Genomic DNA, 12,649 nt, shown 5'->3' with positions numbered 1-12,649 from the left:
ACACACACACACACACACACACACACACACACACACACACACACACAAAATGTAACACTATAAGCCATGGTGGTTTACGTTGGCATTTGGTTACTAAAGCCACAGACATAATCTTGCTAGCTTCAAGCAAGTTTTTTAGTCACTCACTGAGTTCTGTGGTTTTTTTCCTTTGATTTCAATTTTCCGGCTTTGGTGATGCACAGACTGAAGTCACTATCCAGCTGCGCCAGTGGTGTCCCCACCCTTATGAGATGTGAAAACGGCTTCCCCATGCCTCAGGCTTGGGTGTAGTCTCTAATCATGCTGATTGAGATGAAATGTGGGATGACAGTCTGCTGGTTTAGCTCTCCAGTTGATCATAGGGTATTTTTGTATGTGTTGGATTAGTCCCTTTTACCTTTCAACCTCTTAAATTGGGTTTTCTGTCGATGATGTGTTATGCTACCTTTATTTTTGATGAGTCTAACAAGACTAAAATCTGGTTTAGTTGGCTCCTCTGAGGCACCAGGCTTCACACCCCTTGCCGTCTGGTTTCAATCACCACTTTTAATTGTTTAAATTCAGGTTCATCGTGGTCCCAGCAGTCTGAGGCAGAGAGGTGTTTAATTGTCAGGAGGGGCCAAAAAGCTTTCAATTTTAGACCTAAAATAGGTTTTCCCTGATCTGATCACGAAGCTACATTTATATATGTGCAAGACATGTACTGTATATCTTGCACGGTTGTGTGTATGTAATAAAATCAGTCTCAGAATTATAACAAAACGTGGCTTTGGTTTCACAAATGACCATGCCTCATATTTTTCCGGTCTTGCTTCTGGAAATGCAGGTTTTCATGATCTTAAAATTGTCTATGCCCTTCTGTGCAGTGTTTTGATGCCTAGTGTAGAGCTCATGGTGCACAGGTGGGAGGAAAGGCACATAGAGGTGGCCACAACTAGTTGCTGGTGTTTTGGTGGAAAATGAGTTGAACCATGTATTTAAATCGGCACCAAAAAACATTGTTCCTGGTTTAATATGGATAAAGCAGTAACATAATTAAACCATCTGCAATTATCTATTTATTAAAAGAGTATTTGAATATTGCTTTATACTATAGGAAAAGTCGCTCTTTCAGTTCATTAAATCTGAAGGCATCAAGACAGATATGTTGGTAAGTGCTGCGCCAGAGTGCAGTGCCAATACGCACAGCGTCCACGTTGTTCACCTCGATAAGATGACACGCAAACGACAACAGGCTGCTACAGAATAACCGCTCTACACACATCCGACTGGTCGGCTATAACTTGGTATAATTACCAGAGTTTATTAATCCGGCACGTCACAACCTCCTCTCCAAAATTGTACAATGTGAATACAGTCAAATTGCAACTGAAATAGCATTGAATTAATTCAATCTTCTAAAGCGCTTTGTTGTATTATATGCTTCTATTATCATTGTGCTAATTAAGTGTTTAAAAAAAAACACACGATCTGCCTCTGGCCACAGATTTGTGGTGCTCTATATTCACATTGTGCCTGTGATCTGCAGAGCTGTTTCACAGTGATGAGACCAGTGATATGACTGGCTGAGATTGTACTTAAGAATCACCACACCCTCTGATCTACGTATATCCACCCTCACCCAGCCCATTTGCACTGTGCACATGCAGAAACCAAAATAGCAGGTGTGCTTGGAGACAGCCACACAGTCCCGAGACCTACCACTTTGCGTTTCTCGTTGTGCTTGCACAATAAAAGGGCCCATAAACAACTTCACATACATATACGTACATGCTATCGTTTCTCTCAGAGACACACACACGCACACACACACACACAAAGTTCAAAGTTTGCTTTATTGTCAATTCCACAATGTACTGGACATACAGGGGAGTTAAAAAGACGTTTCTCTCTAGTCCAACATATAAACATATAAACATATAAAGTGAATACTGTGCAATAGATTAAAAAAACATTTAGACAATATATATATATATATATATATAATAAGAGAAAAAAGAACAAAAAAACTATCAATCTGTATTTAGCAGCAGTTGGACATGGGGAGTCTTAAAAGAGAGGAGGGAGAGAGTTCAGCTTCCTAACAGCCTGGTGGACGAAGCTGTTTGAGAGTCTGGTGGTGCGAGCACGGAGGCTCCGGTATCTTCTCCCAGAGGGCAGGAGGCTGAAGAGACTGTGTGAGGGGTGGCTGGAGTCGCGCACAATCATGGTCACTTTGCGGGTGAGGCGAGTGTCGTATATGTCCTGCAGGGAGGGGAGTGAGGGGAGTGAGGCACCAATGATCCTTCCAGCTGTGTTCGCTATGCGCTGCAGGGTACTGTGTACACACACAGTACTCTCCCTTTTTATCCGTCTCTGTCTTAAACTTACATATACACTGCTATTGCAGGATGATTGGACTTCAAAGTCTTCTCATAGCTTCCTTTCTATAACATGCAGCCTGTTAGACATTTTACTGACATATAATTTTCCATGTGCTCGAAGGCCACATAAACATAGAGCTATATGTCGTTGGAAAAGGTCTAAAATAGACTCTTTGATCAAACAAACCCTCACTGAGAACGACTTCCTGAAAGAGTGGATTGATTAAAATGAAGTTTTGTGCAATGTTTAATCTCAAAAAGCATTGATTATAATAATAATAATTATATTATTCACATCAAACTGAATTACATTTAAAATATAACTTATTTCTGTCAGTATGTGAAAATCTTTTCTTCAGTCAGCGGGGCAACGAGACCCCACAGAGGCTCGTTGGATTATTTATGATGACCAAATGTGATAAAGGTTGTGGTCGACTGGCTGTTTGGCTGGAGAGGGAGGTTAACAGTCTGCCAGTCAGAGATCCGTGTTTTGAATGTGATCTCATATATCAGATATGTTGAAACACTTGCTTGCACATATGCACCTACCTGCGGTATACAGGTGGTATGCAGAGTATCCCCCTCTGGGATAAGCGAGGTCGTCCCCTTGTTATCCAGCTCCTGATGATGGAGGAAAAGGAAACATTATGTTGATGCTGGTTGGCTTCTGCCATCTAAAAGCACACAGACAGGCAAATCTATTTACAAACGTACATGATTTTAGCACTTGGCTAAGAAACAGATCTAACTGATGACAGAGAGTTTTTGTTAGAGGCATAGAGAGAGACGTTCCATGGAAAGAAAAACTTCAGACTACATTAATGTGCCTAAAACGGAGTATAATTTCAGAGAGGAAAAGAACAGGGTTTCCCTTGTAACCACCAACCAACTATTTATATTATTTTTCAACAAGAATGTGACCTATGTTACCCTCTTTCCATCCCCTTAAGTACATTTTCTAATCTGTCCAAATGATCTGTGGCATTTGCCAATTTAAATTATATGTTAATTAAGCTCAATCCGTTTCTTTTAAATACTAAATTTAAGCTACCACATTTATTTTATGCCTGAATGTTGCTCTCATAGCTGTATCTGTCTGTCAATCTTTTATGATGAAGTTCATGATTTGATCATTTGTGAAATTGAAATAGAATTAAAGTGAAGAAAATATTGTAATATTATAATATAATAACTCTCTTACTCCCATCATCATTACATTGATCATCACCATCAGTGAGTTATAGTACAGAGACCTCCTTTGTTGATTACTATACTTACTAGTACTATACTTACATAAGGGAGTAAAGTATCCTGACTGCCACTGTGTGTGTGTGTGTGTGTGTGTGTGTGTGTGTGTGTGTAAACTTAAATACAGCATGTCACTGCTCATTTTGAGGATCCCCGAACTGGGCCCCGTGTTTGTCTTGATAAGTTAAACAGTGGGAGTTTGTAGCTTTTACGCTGCAGATAGAGGCGGAAGTGGTTTCGATGTGTCTTTTTCATACGTATGAACCCATGCATTGTGACCAGTATGGAAGCAGGCCTACAATCTACCAAAACCAGCATAGAGAGAGATCGGGTTATAGGCTGCAATCTGGTTGCTACCGTCAGTCATCTTCCTTCTCGCCCTACTTTCTTGTTTTTTCTCTCTTCCCCCTGGTTTTTGTGGTTTTGGTTGTGTTTATTTCAATGCTGCCTCGGTCCAGGTTTTCATTTTGTGCCTTTTGTTATAGGAAAACACTGAAGCCATAGTTAGTTCTGTGTTTTAATTTACTGCAGTCTTTATGGCAGCAGCTGTTTGCTTTTTGTTTCCACCATCTTCTATGCTGTTTAGAGATTATCTGGTTTTAAATGGCAAACGACTACGAGTGAAAGTCTTTCATTTTGTTGCCACAGATTTTGCCTTGTTTGCTCAGCCAGGGTGGTGGACTACACACCATGTTGTAGTTGTTGTTGTGCCCGAAGCAACAGAATGGTGGTAATGAGGTGTGACAGATCCCTAAAGTAGATGTTGGTGGGGCTGCTGCTTGGCTTGCAGGAGCATTGTGTCATGACAGATAAGAACCTTTCATTGTTGGTATGACCCTAAAATAGAGAAAGTACATTCATGTGAAAGAAATACAGAGCCTTGCATGTGTGTGTGTGTGTGTGTGCTCCTTTGCGTGATAAAGTCTGCTAATGCCTTTGTGTCTACGTTGGGTGGCCTAAAACGGTGCACAAGAAATATTGTATTTCCCTGCTTTATTTTTGTCAGCAGAGTCTTTAAATCTACCTCTTTTCCTCCTCCCTCTTCAGGAACAGGACCTATCCATATGAACAGTGTCCAGTGTATGGGGTCAGAGCGCTCCATCCTAGACTGCTACTTCCAGGAAGTCCAACCGTGGACATTCAAACACAGCCAGGACGCCTCAGTGCGCTGTAACGTCCCTAAGACCGGAATGGAGAACAAGGTATGAAAAATATCACAAGACAGACACTCGTCAGCTTTCACTGATAAAGCATCACCCATTTAATCCTTAATGGATTTCCAGGCACGACTTGTTGGCGGTAGAGTCCCATCAGAAGGCCGTGTGGAGGTGTTGATGGAGGTTGGGGGTCGTAAGCGTTGGGGCTCTGTCTGCAGTGAGAACTGGGGCATCAACGAGGCCATGGTGTTATGCAGACAGCTCGGCCTGGGCTTCGCTGCCAGTGCTCATCAGGTAACAACCTCCCTGACAACCACTACATTCATAACTGACAAGGTGGCAGCAAGCATGTCATTTTGATCTCTGACTGTACTGCCACTCCTTAATTTGGGTCATTTTGAATAACTTTTTTATCAATGTCTGATAATCAGTATCTAAATGGATGATGCATGATGTCCTGAATCAACAAACAATGTAACACTCCCATCTCTAAACTAATTAGTGTCATTTTGTTCAGGGGTATCATTCCTCCAAAATTTGTCAAAATCCCATCAGCAGTGTCTGAGGTATTGATGAAACACATGGAGGCCAATCCATAGTCACAGCCCCTGTATTCACTCTGGAAGACAATGAGCTATGATACTGCTCATTGATAGAAAACCTGACAAGCTGTCTATGTCCTGTGACTCCACCCCCACGCCCTTCCTCTGACAGGAGACCTGGTACTGGCCCGGTGAGCCAAATGCAGCTGATGTGATTCTCAGTGGATCTCACTGTGTGGGCACAGAGCTTTCTATTCAACAGTGTCGTCGCAACAACCATGTCCATTGTCCTCGTGGAGGTGGAACTAAGGCCGCTGGGGTCAGCTGTTCAGACAGTAAGTCGAGCCATCTTCCTGAGGCTCCCCGGATTCTCCTCTGTTTTTATACCTGGTTGAATCCTAACATAACCCCATCCCATCTGACCTGCTTCAGCGGCACCTGACCTCGTTCTGGACGCCCAGCTGGTCCAGGAGACAGCCTACCTGGAGGACCGACCCCTCCACCTGCTGACCTGTGCCAATGAGGAGAACTGTCTGTCCTCGTCTGCTGCCAGGATGAACTGGCCTTATGGGCACCGACGCCTGCTGCGCTTCTCCTCCCGCATTATGAACATGGGTCGCTCCGATTTCAGACCCAAAGCAACAAGAGAGAGCTGGACATGGCACCAGTGTCACAGGTAGAGCATCCCACAGGAGTTCATGGAGCTGTTACATTGCTTAGGATGTTGCAATGGAAAGAACTGTTTACGTACTTACTATAAGTGGGATGTTGTGGTTGCCCTTGTGGTAAAAAGTGTTTTTTGGGAAAACTGGTTTAGAGTGTCCTGGATACAGGTGAGCTGTGGTTTTTAATATATCAAAAATATAGTGACAAACACCTGTTCCTTGTACAAAATTGCTTTAACGTGCAATAATGACATTACTCCCTCCACGTTTAGTAATTTGAGTTATATTTAATTTAATTGCATTCAATTGCTACCAGAAAAGAAAACAAGCTGAAGCGTGATCTCTGTGCCAGTGCACACAGGGTTAGGCGAGGGGGCCGCAGGTAGTATGCAGCACAGGCATTAAAAACACAAGAGCCTTTGTCCGTCGCCAGGACTCAGGCTGTGTTTTGTCCGTCAGTTGTAAATAGACAAAAGTTTGTCCTCAGATCTACTCTTCACAAATTCCACTCTACATCCCCATGTTGCTCTCAGTAAGTTAGTTTCTTGTCAGATGACGAGAGCACTTTGAGGTCTGTCGTCATGAGAGAAGAAGGAGCCATTTGAAGCCCACAGTGTTGGCTGTGTGACATGTGTCCCAGTAAGTAATGGGTGGCCTGAGACAGTGATGTCATCTCTCCAGATTCATTAGCCGCCCTGCAGCATATGTCTGTGGAAATGACGGCTGAACCAATCCAGTTACCACAGGTCTGTGTAATACAAAGGACAGGGTAGCCCATGTACAATCAGGTCCATTTCAGTTTGTTACAACAACACATCAGAGCTATAGATGTGTGTTTCAAAGCCCTCTATTCACTCAGAACGAGTCAAAAGCTCAACCAAGCTGCGGCTAAAACAAGCTTCTGTGAGAGGTTTTACGGTGACACCCACGCTCATGTTCAAGCAGTGAGGTCACGAGGATACGAGCCATAGGGAGCCAGTGTTCAGTTAGCGTAAATGCACACACTCATAGACGTGCACACATACCACACACTCTCACCTGGACTTTCCCTTCTGTCATCCCAGGCACTACCACAGTATCGAGGTGTTCACACATTACGACCTGCTGACTCTGAATGGCACGAGGGTTGCAGAGGGACACAAGGCCAGTTTCTGTCTGGAGGACACGTATTGCCCCGACGGTAATGTTCACCACTATTCATGAGTCCCAGTGAAATACTCTTTCCCATTAGTGACAGGAAATGAATATCAATATTTCAGCTACTGCTGTTTAAATTTTTACTTTGTGGTTAATGTTTTATATCACTGCTGTTGTTATTTGTTCACTCTCCATTTACTTGTTATATCATGGATGAAGTAGCGCATTTGAAAAAACAGAGTTCCTATGTAGTCTGACGCAATTCAGAAAGCTGAAGGCTCTTAGAAATAACAGGGAGTGCTTGGCATTAAATGAGCTTTGATGTTGTGATTGATAATGATGTTGGTGTGTGTCTGTGTGTTAGGACTCCAGAAGCGGTTCTCCTGCTATAATATGGGTGATCAGGGTATCTCTGTGGGATGCTGGGATACGTATCGGCACGATATCGACTGTCAGTGGGTCGACGTAACAGATGTACGGCCAGGAGACTACATCTTCCAGGTCACAAGTCATTTTATATTTCCCCTCTCTCCCTTTTTGTAGTTTGGGAACATTTCAAAGTATTTTTTTTATCATGTCACGTAAATCAATCACCATTAACTTTGTGTTTTAAGTAATAGTTCGACATTTTTCTCTCTTGCAAAGAGTCAGATCTATGCCACTCTTATGTCTGCACAGTAAATATGAAACTACTGCCAGAAGCCAAATAGCCTAGCTTAGCACTACACACAACTTCCAAGCAGCTTAGGTGCGGTGAGGAGTCTGGTGTCCTGTCGTGTCCTTTAGAGTTTCCACTAGTTACCTTGTAAGTTTATGGGGATGATAAGACTCCAACTGCACCAAGCCATGAAATAGTCCGACACATAACCCCTCGTCAAACCGTGACGTGAAGTCTATACCCTTATGTTTTTGTACGCATTAAACAAACAAGATATAATTTGCTAATTAGTGAGGTTGAGAGGTGCTTGTCGGTGGATTTTGTTACCTTTGGGCAGAGCCAGACTAGCTGTTTCCTCCTATTTCCAGTTTAGTGCTAAGCTAAGCTAACTGGCTGCTGGCTGTATCTTCATATTTAGAGTACAGGTATGAGAGTGGTATCAATCTTCTCATCTAACTCTCAAGAAATCGAATATACGATTAATATATGACATATTTCCCTAACTTTTCCGATAAAGTTCGGGTTGGTCATCAACTTAAAATACATTTTTGTTGAAATTATCATTATACCCGACAGCAATCAATAAATCAAATGTTCGGACAAAAATAAGAAAAATTCTGGTACCTGTTGCAAGACTGTAATCCCGTCCAATCATTACATTTGCGATGAACGATTCCCAGCCCTAGCTTTAAGGCCAAAGATTTAGTTAATGAGAAAGAGGTTCACAGGATCTTAATGTTGACTTCCATCTATTTCAGTTAAACCTCTCAACCTCCATCATCACAGTCATCACCTCAACCATGCCTCTGTCTGTCATTACTTTGACCCAGGTCATTCAGTCGAGTCATTGTGGCAGCTAGACTAAAACACATCAAGGACTCCATCTCCCATTATCATCCATTTCCAGTTCAGACTACTGATCCCACCATGTACGCAGCAGTTCTCAGATCTTATGCTGACAATTACATCCCAGCTGTGGCAGATTGGTTACAGTGTAACTGGGTGTCTGATAATTACTGCTGTCACCCTGTTTGTCTGAGAGGTCATTCTCAGTCTTTGTAATTACACTTCTCTACTCTCTATTGAAGATGGATTTTTTTAATTTACTCGTAACAACACGTGACACACATATATACGCATAAATTCATGTGCTGACTAGATGTATTTTAAGCATGTTGAGCGGGGTATAATTATAAAGTCGTACATTGCTACAGCACAATGTTGAGGCGGAAAGAAGGAATGAATGATAGAGCACAGAATGGGAGAACAAAATTGGAAAAGCTACTGAAGGTGAAAAGGTCAGGGTCATTTGAGGAGAAAAAGCACTAAGGGTACAAAACCAAAGTTAACTGAGAAGAACGAGAAACAAGAAAGCCAAGCAGGAAGTTAGTTATTCAACAAGGCTGCTGAATTGGAAAAATACAAACATCTAATGCGACAGCTCTCAACTGGGTTCTTTCATTGATCTAGTAAAGTGCAGATGATGCCTGACTTCTCTGATCCTGAACTTTATTGAAGGATTCAGCAGACCTACCCTTGAACAACCCACTGCTAATGAAACAGACCAATTACCCAAATGAACTATTGCCTCCCTTTAGTCAAAGAGCAGCGAGTCCCCCCTTCCATTAGCAACAGCTAATTTGCCACCAAGGAATTCCTCCTGCCCTATTTTTATTGCCACTTTCTCACTGAGCAACACGTTCTACGTGAACTGGTCCTCTTCTCCTCTCTGGTCCAACATGGTAATTTACCCTGAAAAATTAAGAGACAGCCTTTGTGCATTCACTAAGTTTTTTTTGGTTTTCTGCCTTTTTTTTGTGTGTAGTTTGCCTTCGTTCTCCCTGTAGCTGTTTGTAACATGTACTTAAATTGGGTGTAGCAGTTTACAGAGCAGCTATTAGAGTAAATGGCTCTTCAGTATTATCACCAGACCAGATTAACAGAATGGTTGTATCAGCAGTTATGGAGCTGCTCTGCAAATGACAGACTATTAGTATGGTATATGGCAGCACTCAGAGTATTTCAGACTTACAAACATGCTTATGCATAACTACTCTATTGCAACAGACATCAATTTCAGTCCAATTCAGTCTATTATTATTACTTATGTTGGTGTGAGGAGCAACCACATTCCATGAACTTCAGCTGTAAAGTTGCATAACCTCTTATGCAGCCAGTTATCGTGTTTTGTGTGGGCAGAAGTGTCTTTGTTACATGTTTTCATACAAGTAATAAAATATTTTACGATGAAGCTTTCCTTAAAGATCTATCAGCATGTTTCGTGCTTTGCATGGTAAAAGCAAATGTTTTACCACCACATGTTATTCAGTCCATATGCTTACTGTAGCTGTCATCATTCAGCGTATTTATCTTTTCAAATAGAAATACTGTATGGAAAAGTCATCCAGCTTTTTATAGACGAAAAAGGGATTGACTATAAAAACAATACCAGCCACGGGTGCTGTTTAATAACAGGCCCTCTAACAATTTTACATCCAACTGCTCTTTATTTCAAATGGCTTTCTCGGTGTGCAGTGAGGGGAGACTTAGTCCTTGTTTGACCATGTGCCTGCTGGAGATACAGTATTCAATGAAAGTGAGGACAACAAAGTGATAAATTCTCCCATTTCCTAATGAATGTTTGTTTGATTAAGTATGCAGCTGCAAGTCATGAGGTCAGAAACATTGTGACATTAAATCGTTGGTATCCTGTCGTCTTGCAGGTGGAAATCAACCCCTCGATGGACATGGCTGAGTCTGACTTTATGAACAATGTCATGAGATGTCGGTGCAAATACGATGGCCACAGAGCTTACATGTATGGATGTCATGCAGGTGAGGACAGAAAAGCCTTTTCCTCTCCCTCACTTTATCTTAACGTCTCCCCTCCTCTGTCACTGATTATGTTCTTTTCTCCATTATAGGTGATGCATACAGTGCAGAGATTGAGGACCTGTTTGAGCACCAGAGGCAAATTACCAACAACTTTGTGTAACCCATCCGAGGGCCCAGTGCAAAGGCCTTCCAATGGGGCCCAGAGACTACTCAGGATGGGCTGAGGTCAATGGCCCCAGGCCCTTGGGACCATAGGACCCACAATAACAGACAACATACAAAATGTCGCCTGATCATCTCCTTGGCATATGTGGATAAAATATTCATCAGCACATCATATCACAGCAGTGACCATTGCAGACACTCCATTGACAACAAGAGTGGAACAGTTGCCAGATGGCTCAACATGTTAGTTAAGTTAAGTTGGATATTGATTCATACTATACAGATTTTTGTGAATGTGGACGACTAGTAATTTAAGTTAGTTATTCAAAATGTGTACGCATGAATGACCTTAATGTCGCTACAACTGATCTGTCACAAAGACAACGGGGAAGACGGTGCTGCTGGGAAATCTCATTTCCAATCTAGAAGATATGAAAATCAGAGAAAAAATTTATAATATTGTGAGTTTGCGTAATTTCAGTTGCAAAAGACGGATTTAATGCACATGTAGCAAATAATTATTTGCTCTGTTGCCATTATTTTACCCAAATTGTTGAATTTTGTAACTGTTGCGCTTTTACATTACTTCAATATTGGTGCTCTTTAACAATAGTGTATGTCGTTATATCAACCTCACTACGTTTCAGGTGAACAGTGTTGTACAATGCAGTTTGGGTAGTTTTCTTTAACAGTTAATTAGATATTTTATCATTGCTTTGGTTTTAACAAAATCATTGTTTTATAAAAGTGTAGTTATGCTACGATGTTTTGCTTCTCATCTAGATTAGGTAAGAACAGGTCAAATTATTTTTTTAAACAGAGCACTTTATCTTTTAAACATCAGTATTCTAGTTTTGCCCCCATACTCTTTTTTTAATTAGCCACCAAATTGAATTCTTAGGGCATTTATCTAAAAACTCTTCAGAAAGTGAAATACAAGTTGTTTTGTTTTTATATACAATGTACTATTTATGCTGCAACATTATTTATTCATGGATTTCACACATACACAGCATGCTCAGTAAAGAGTTTCTTACCTAGCGCTTAACAATATTGAATATTTATTTTGTTTTTCTGACGTTACCAACCAGAGAGGGAAAATTATTTCATACAGGACATAGTATTAGAACATTCCCATGAATCATATGAATAATTGTTGATTCATTTTAGTTATTAAAACAACTGTAACTGTACAGTTTTTCTCTTCCAGCCTCTCTGATGGGAGGAAAAAACGGCCTGACAAAACCACAATATTGTGGCGGGCAGGCAGGCTGGGTTTTGAGAACATATAAAAAACCTTTTAATTACGTCTGTTTGGGTTAGACATAAGGTTACGGTTAAGGTTAGGGCTATAGTATGTGCTTCATAAAGAAACACTATGGAATTGTTACTTAAGGAATCATAGAAAGAGCGAGAATCTGGATTTCCATCTTTACATAAAATACAAGTTTGAGAGATTTATATTCTGAGATTTATATTCTGAGAGATTTAGTGAGGGAGACAGCGATTGAAAGAAAGATTGAGAAAGTAAGACAGAAAGAGACAAAGGGATGAAGTTTGGAGAAAGAATTATGCAGACACTTTTTACTACCAGAGTTGCCTTTTTGTAGGCAGCCATACAGAGACCACAAGCCGACATTTTCAGCTCCCCAACGAGAACAAGTTTGTCTGGGAGAAAAAAATATAAAAAATAAATAAACTCCTAAATTCACGCTTCAACACAGTAAACAGGGGCCTTATTTTTACTAAAGCTGGGCCTGCTATAATATACTGCATCCCTCCACACTTTCTTTGCTAACGTGTTAACTCCATACCAAACAATGATGCAACTCCATTGTCTTTACAACATGGAACTTGTGTTAATCATGTTGTTTTACCC

General features: G+C 41.2%; 1 protein-coding gene across 1 annotated transcript in view; it reads left to right on the top strand.

Moving 5' to 3' along the window:
• loxl4 (lysyl oxidase-like 4) overlaps window positions 1-12,312 on the top strand; it is a 23,512-nt gene extending 11,200 nt beyond the window's left edge. The window contains exons 8-15 of the mRNA XM_031878157.1: window positions 4,659-4,813; window positions 4,895-5,062; window positions 5,483-5,645; window positions 5,743-5,986; window positions 7,040-7,155; window positions 7,477-7,613; window positions 10,494-10,605; window positions 10,695-12,312. Of these exons, the coding sequence (XP_031734017.1) occupies window positions 4,659-4,813; window positions 4,895-5,062; window positions 5,483-5,645; window positions 5,743-5,986; window positions 7,040-7,155; window positions 7,477-7,613; window positions 10,494-10,605; window positions 10,695-10,765 (1,166 nt within the window). The 3' untranslated portion in view covers window positions 10,766-12,312. The remainder of the gene's footprint in view (window positions 1-4,658; window positions 4,814-4,894; window positions 5,063-5,482; window positions 5,646-5,742; window positions 5,987-7,039; window positions 7,156-7,476; window positions 7,614-10,493; window positions 10,606-10,694) is intronic.
• Window positions 12,313-12,649: the final 337 nt, after the last annotated feature.

Source organism: Anarrhichthys ocellatus, unplaced genomic scaffold, assembly GCF_004355925.1.
Source record: "Anarrhichthys ocellatus isolate YVR2014 unplaced genomic scaffold, GSC_Weel_1.0 scaffold3, whole genome shotgun sequence".
Classification (NCBI taxonomy): domain Eukaryota; kingdom Metazoa; phylum Chordata; class Actinopteri; order Perciformes; family Anarhichadidae; genus Anarrhichthys; species Anarrhichthys ocellatus.
This window is presented reverse-complemented; position numbering and strand designations above follow the sequence as displayed.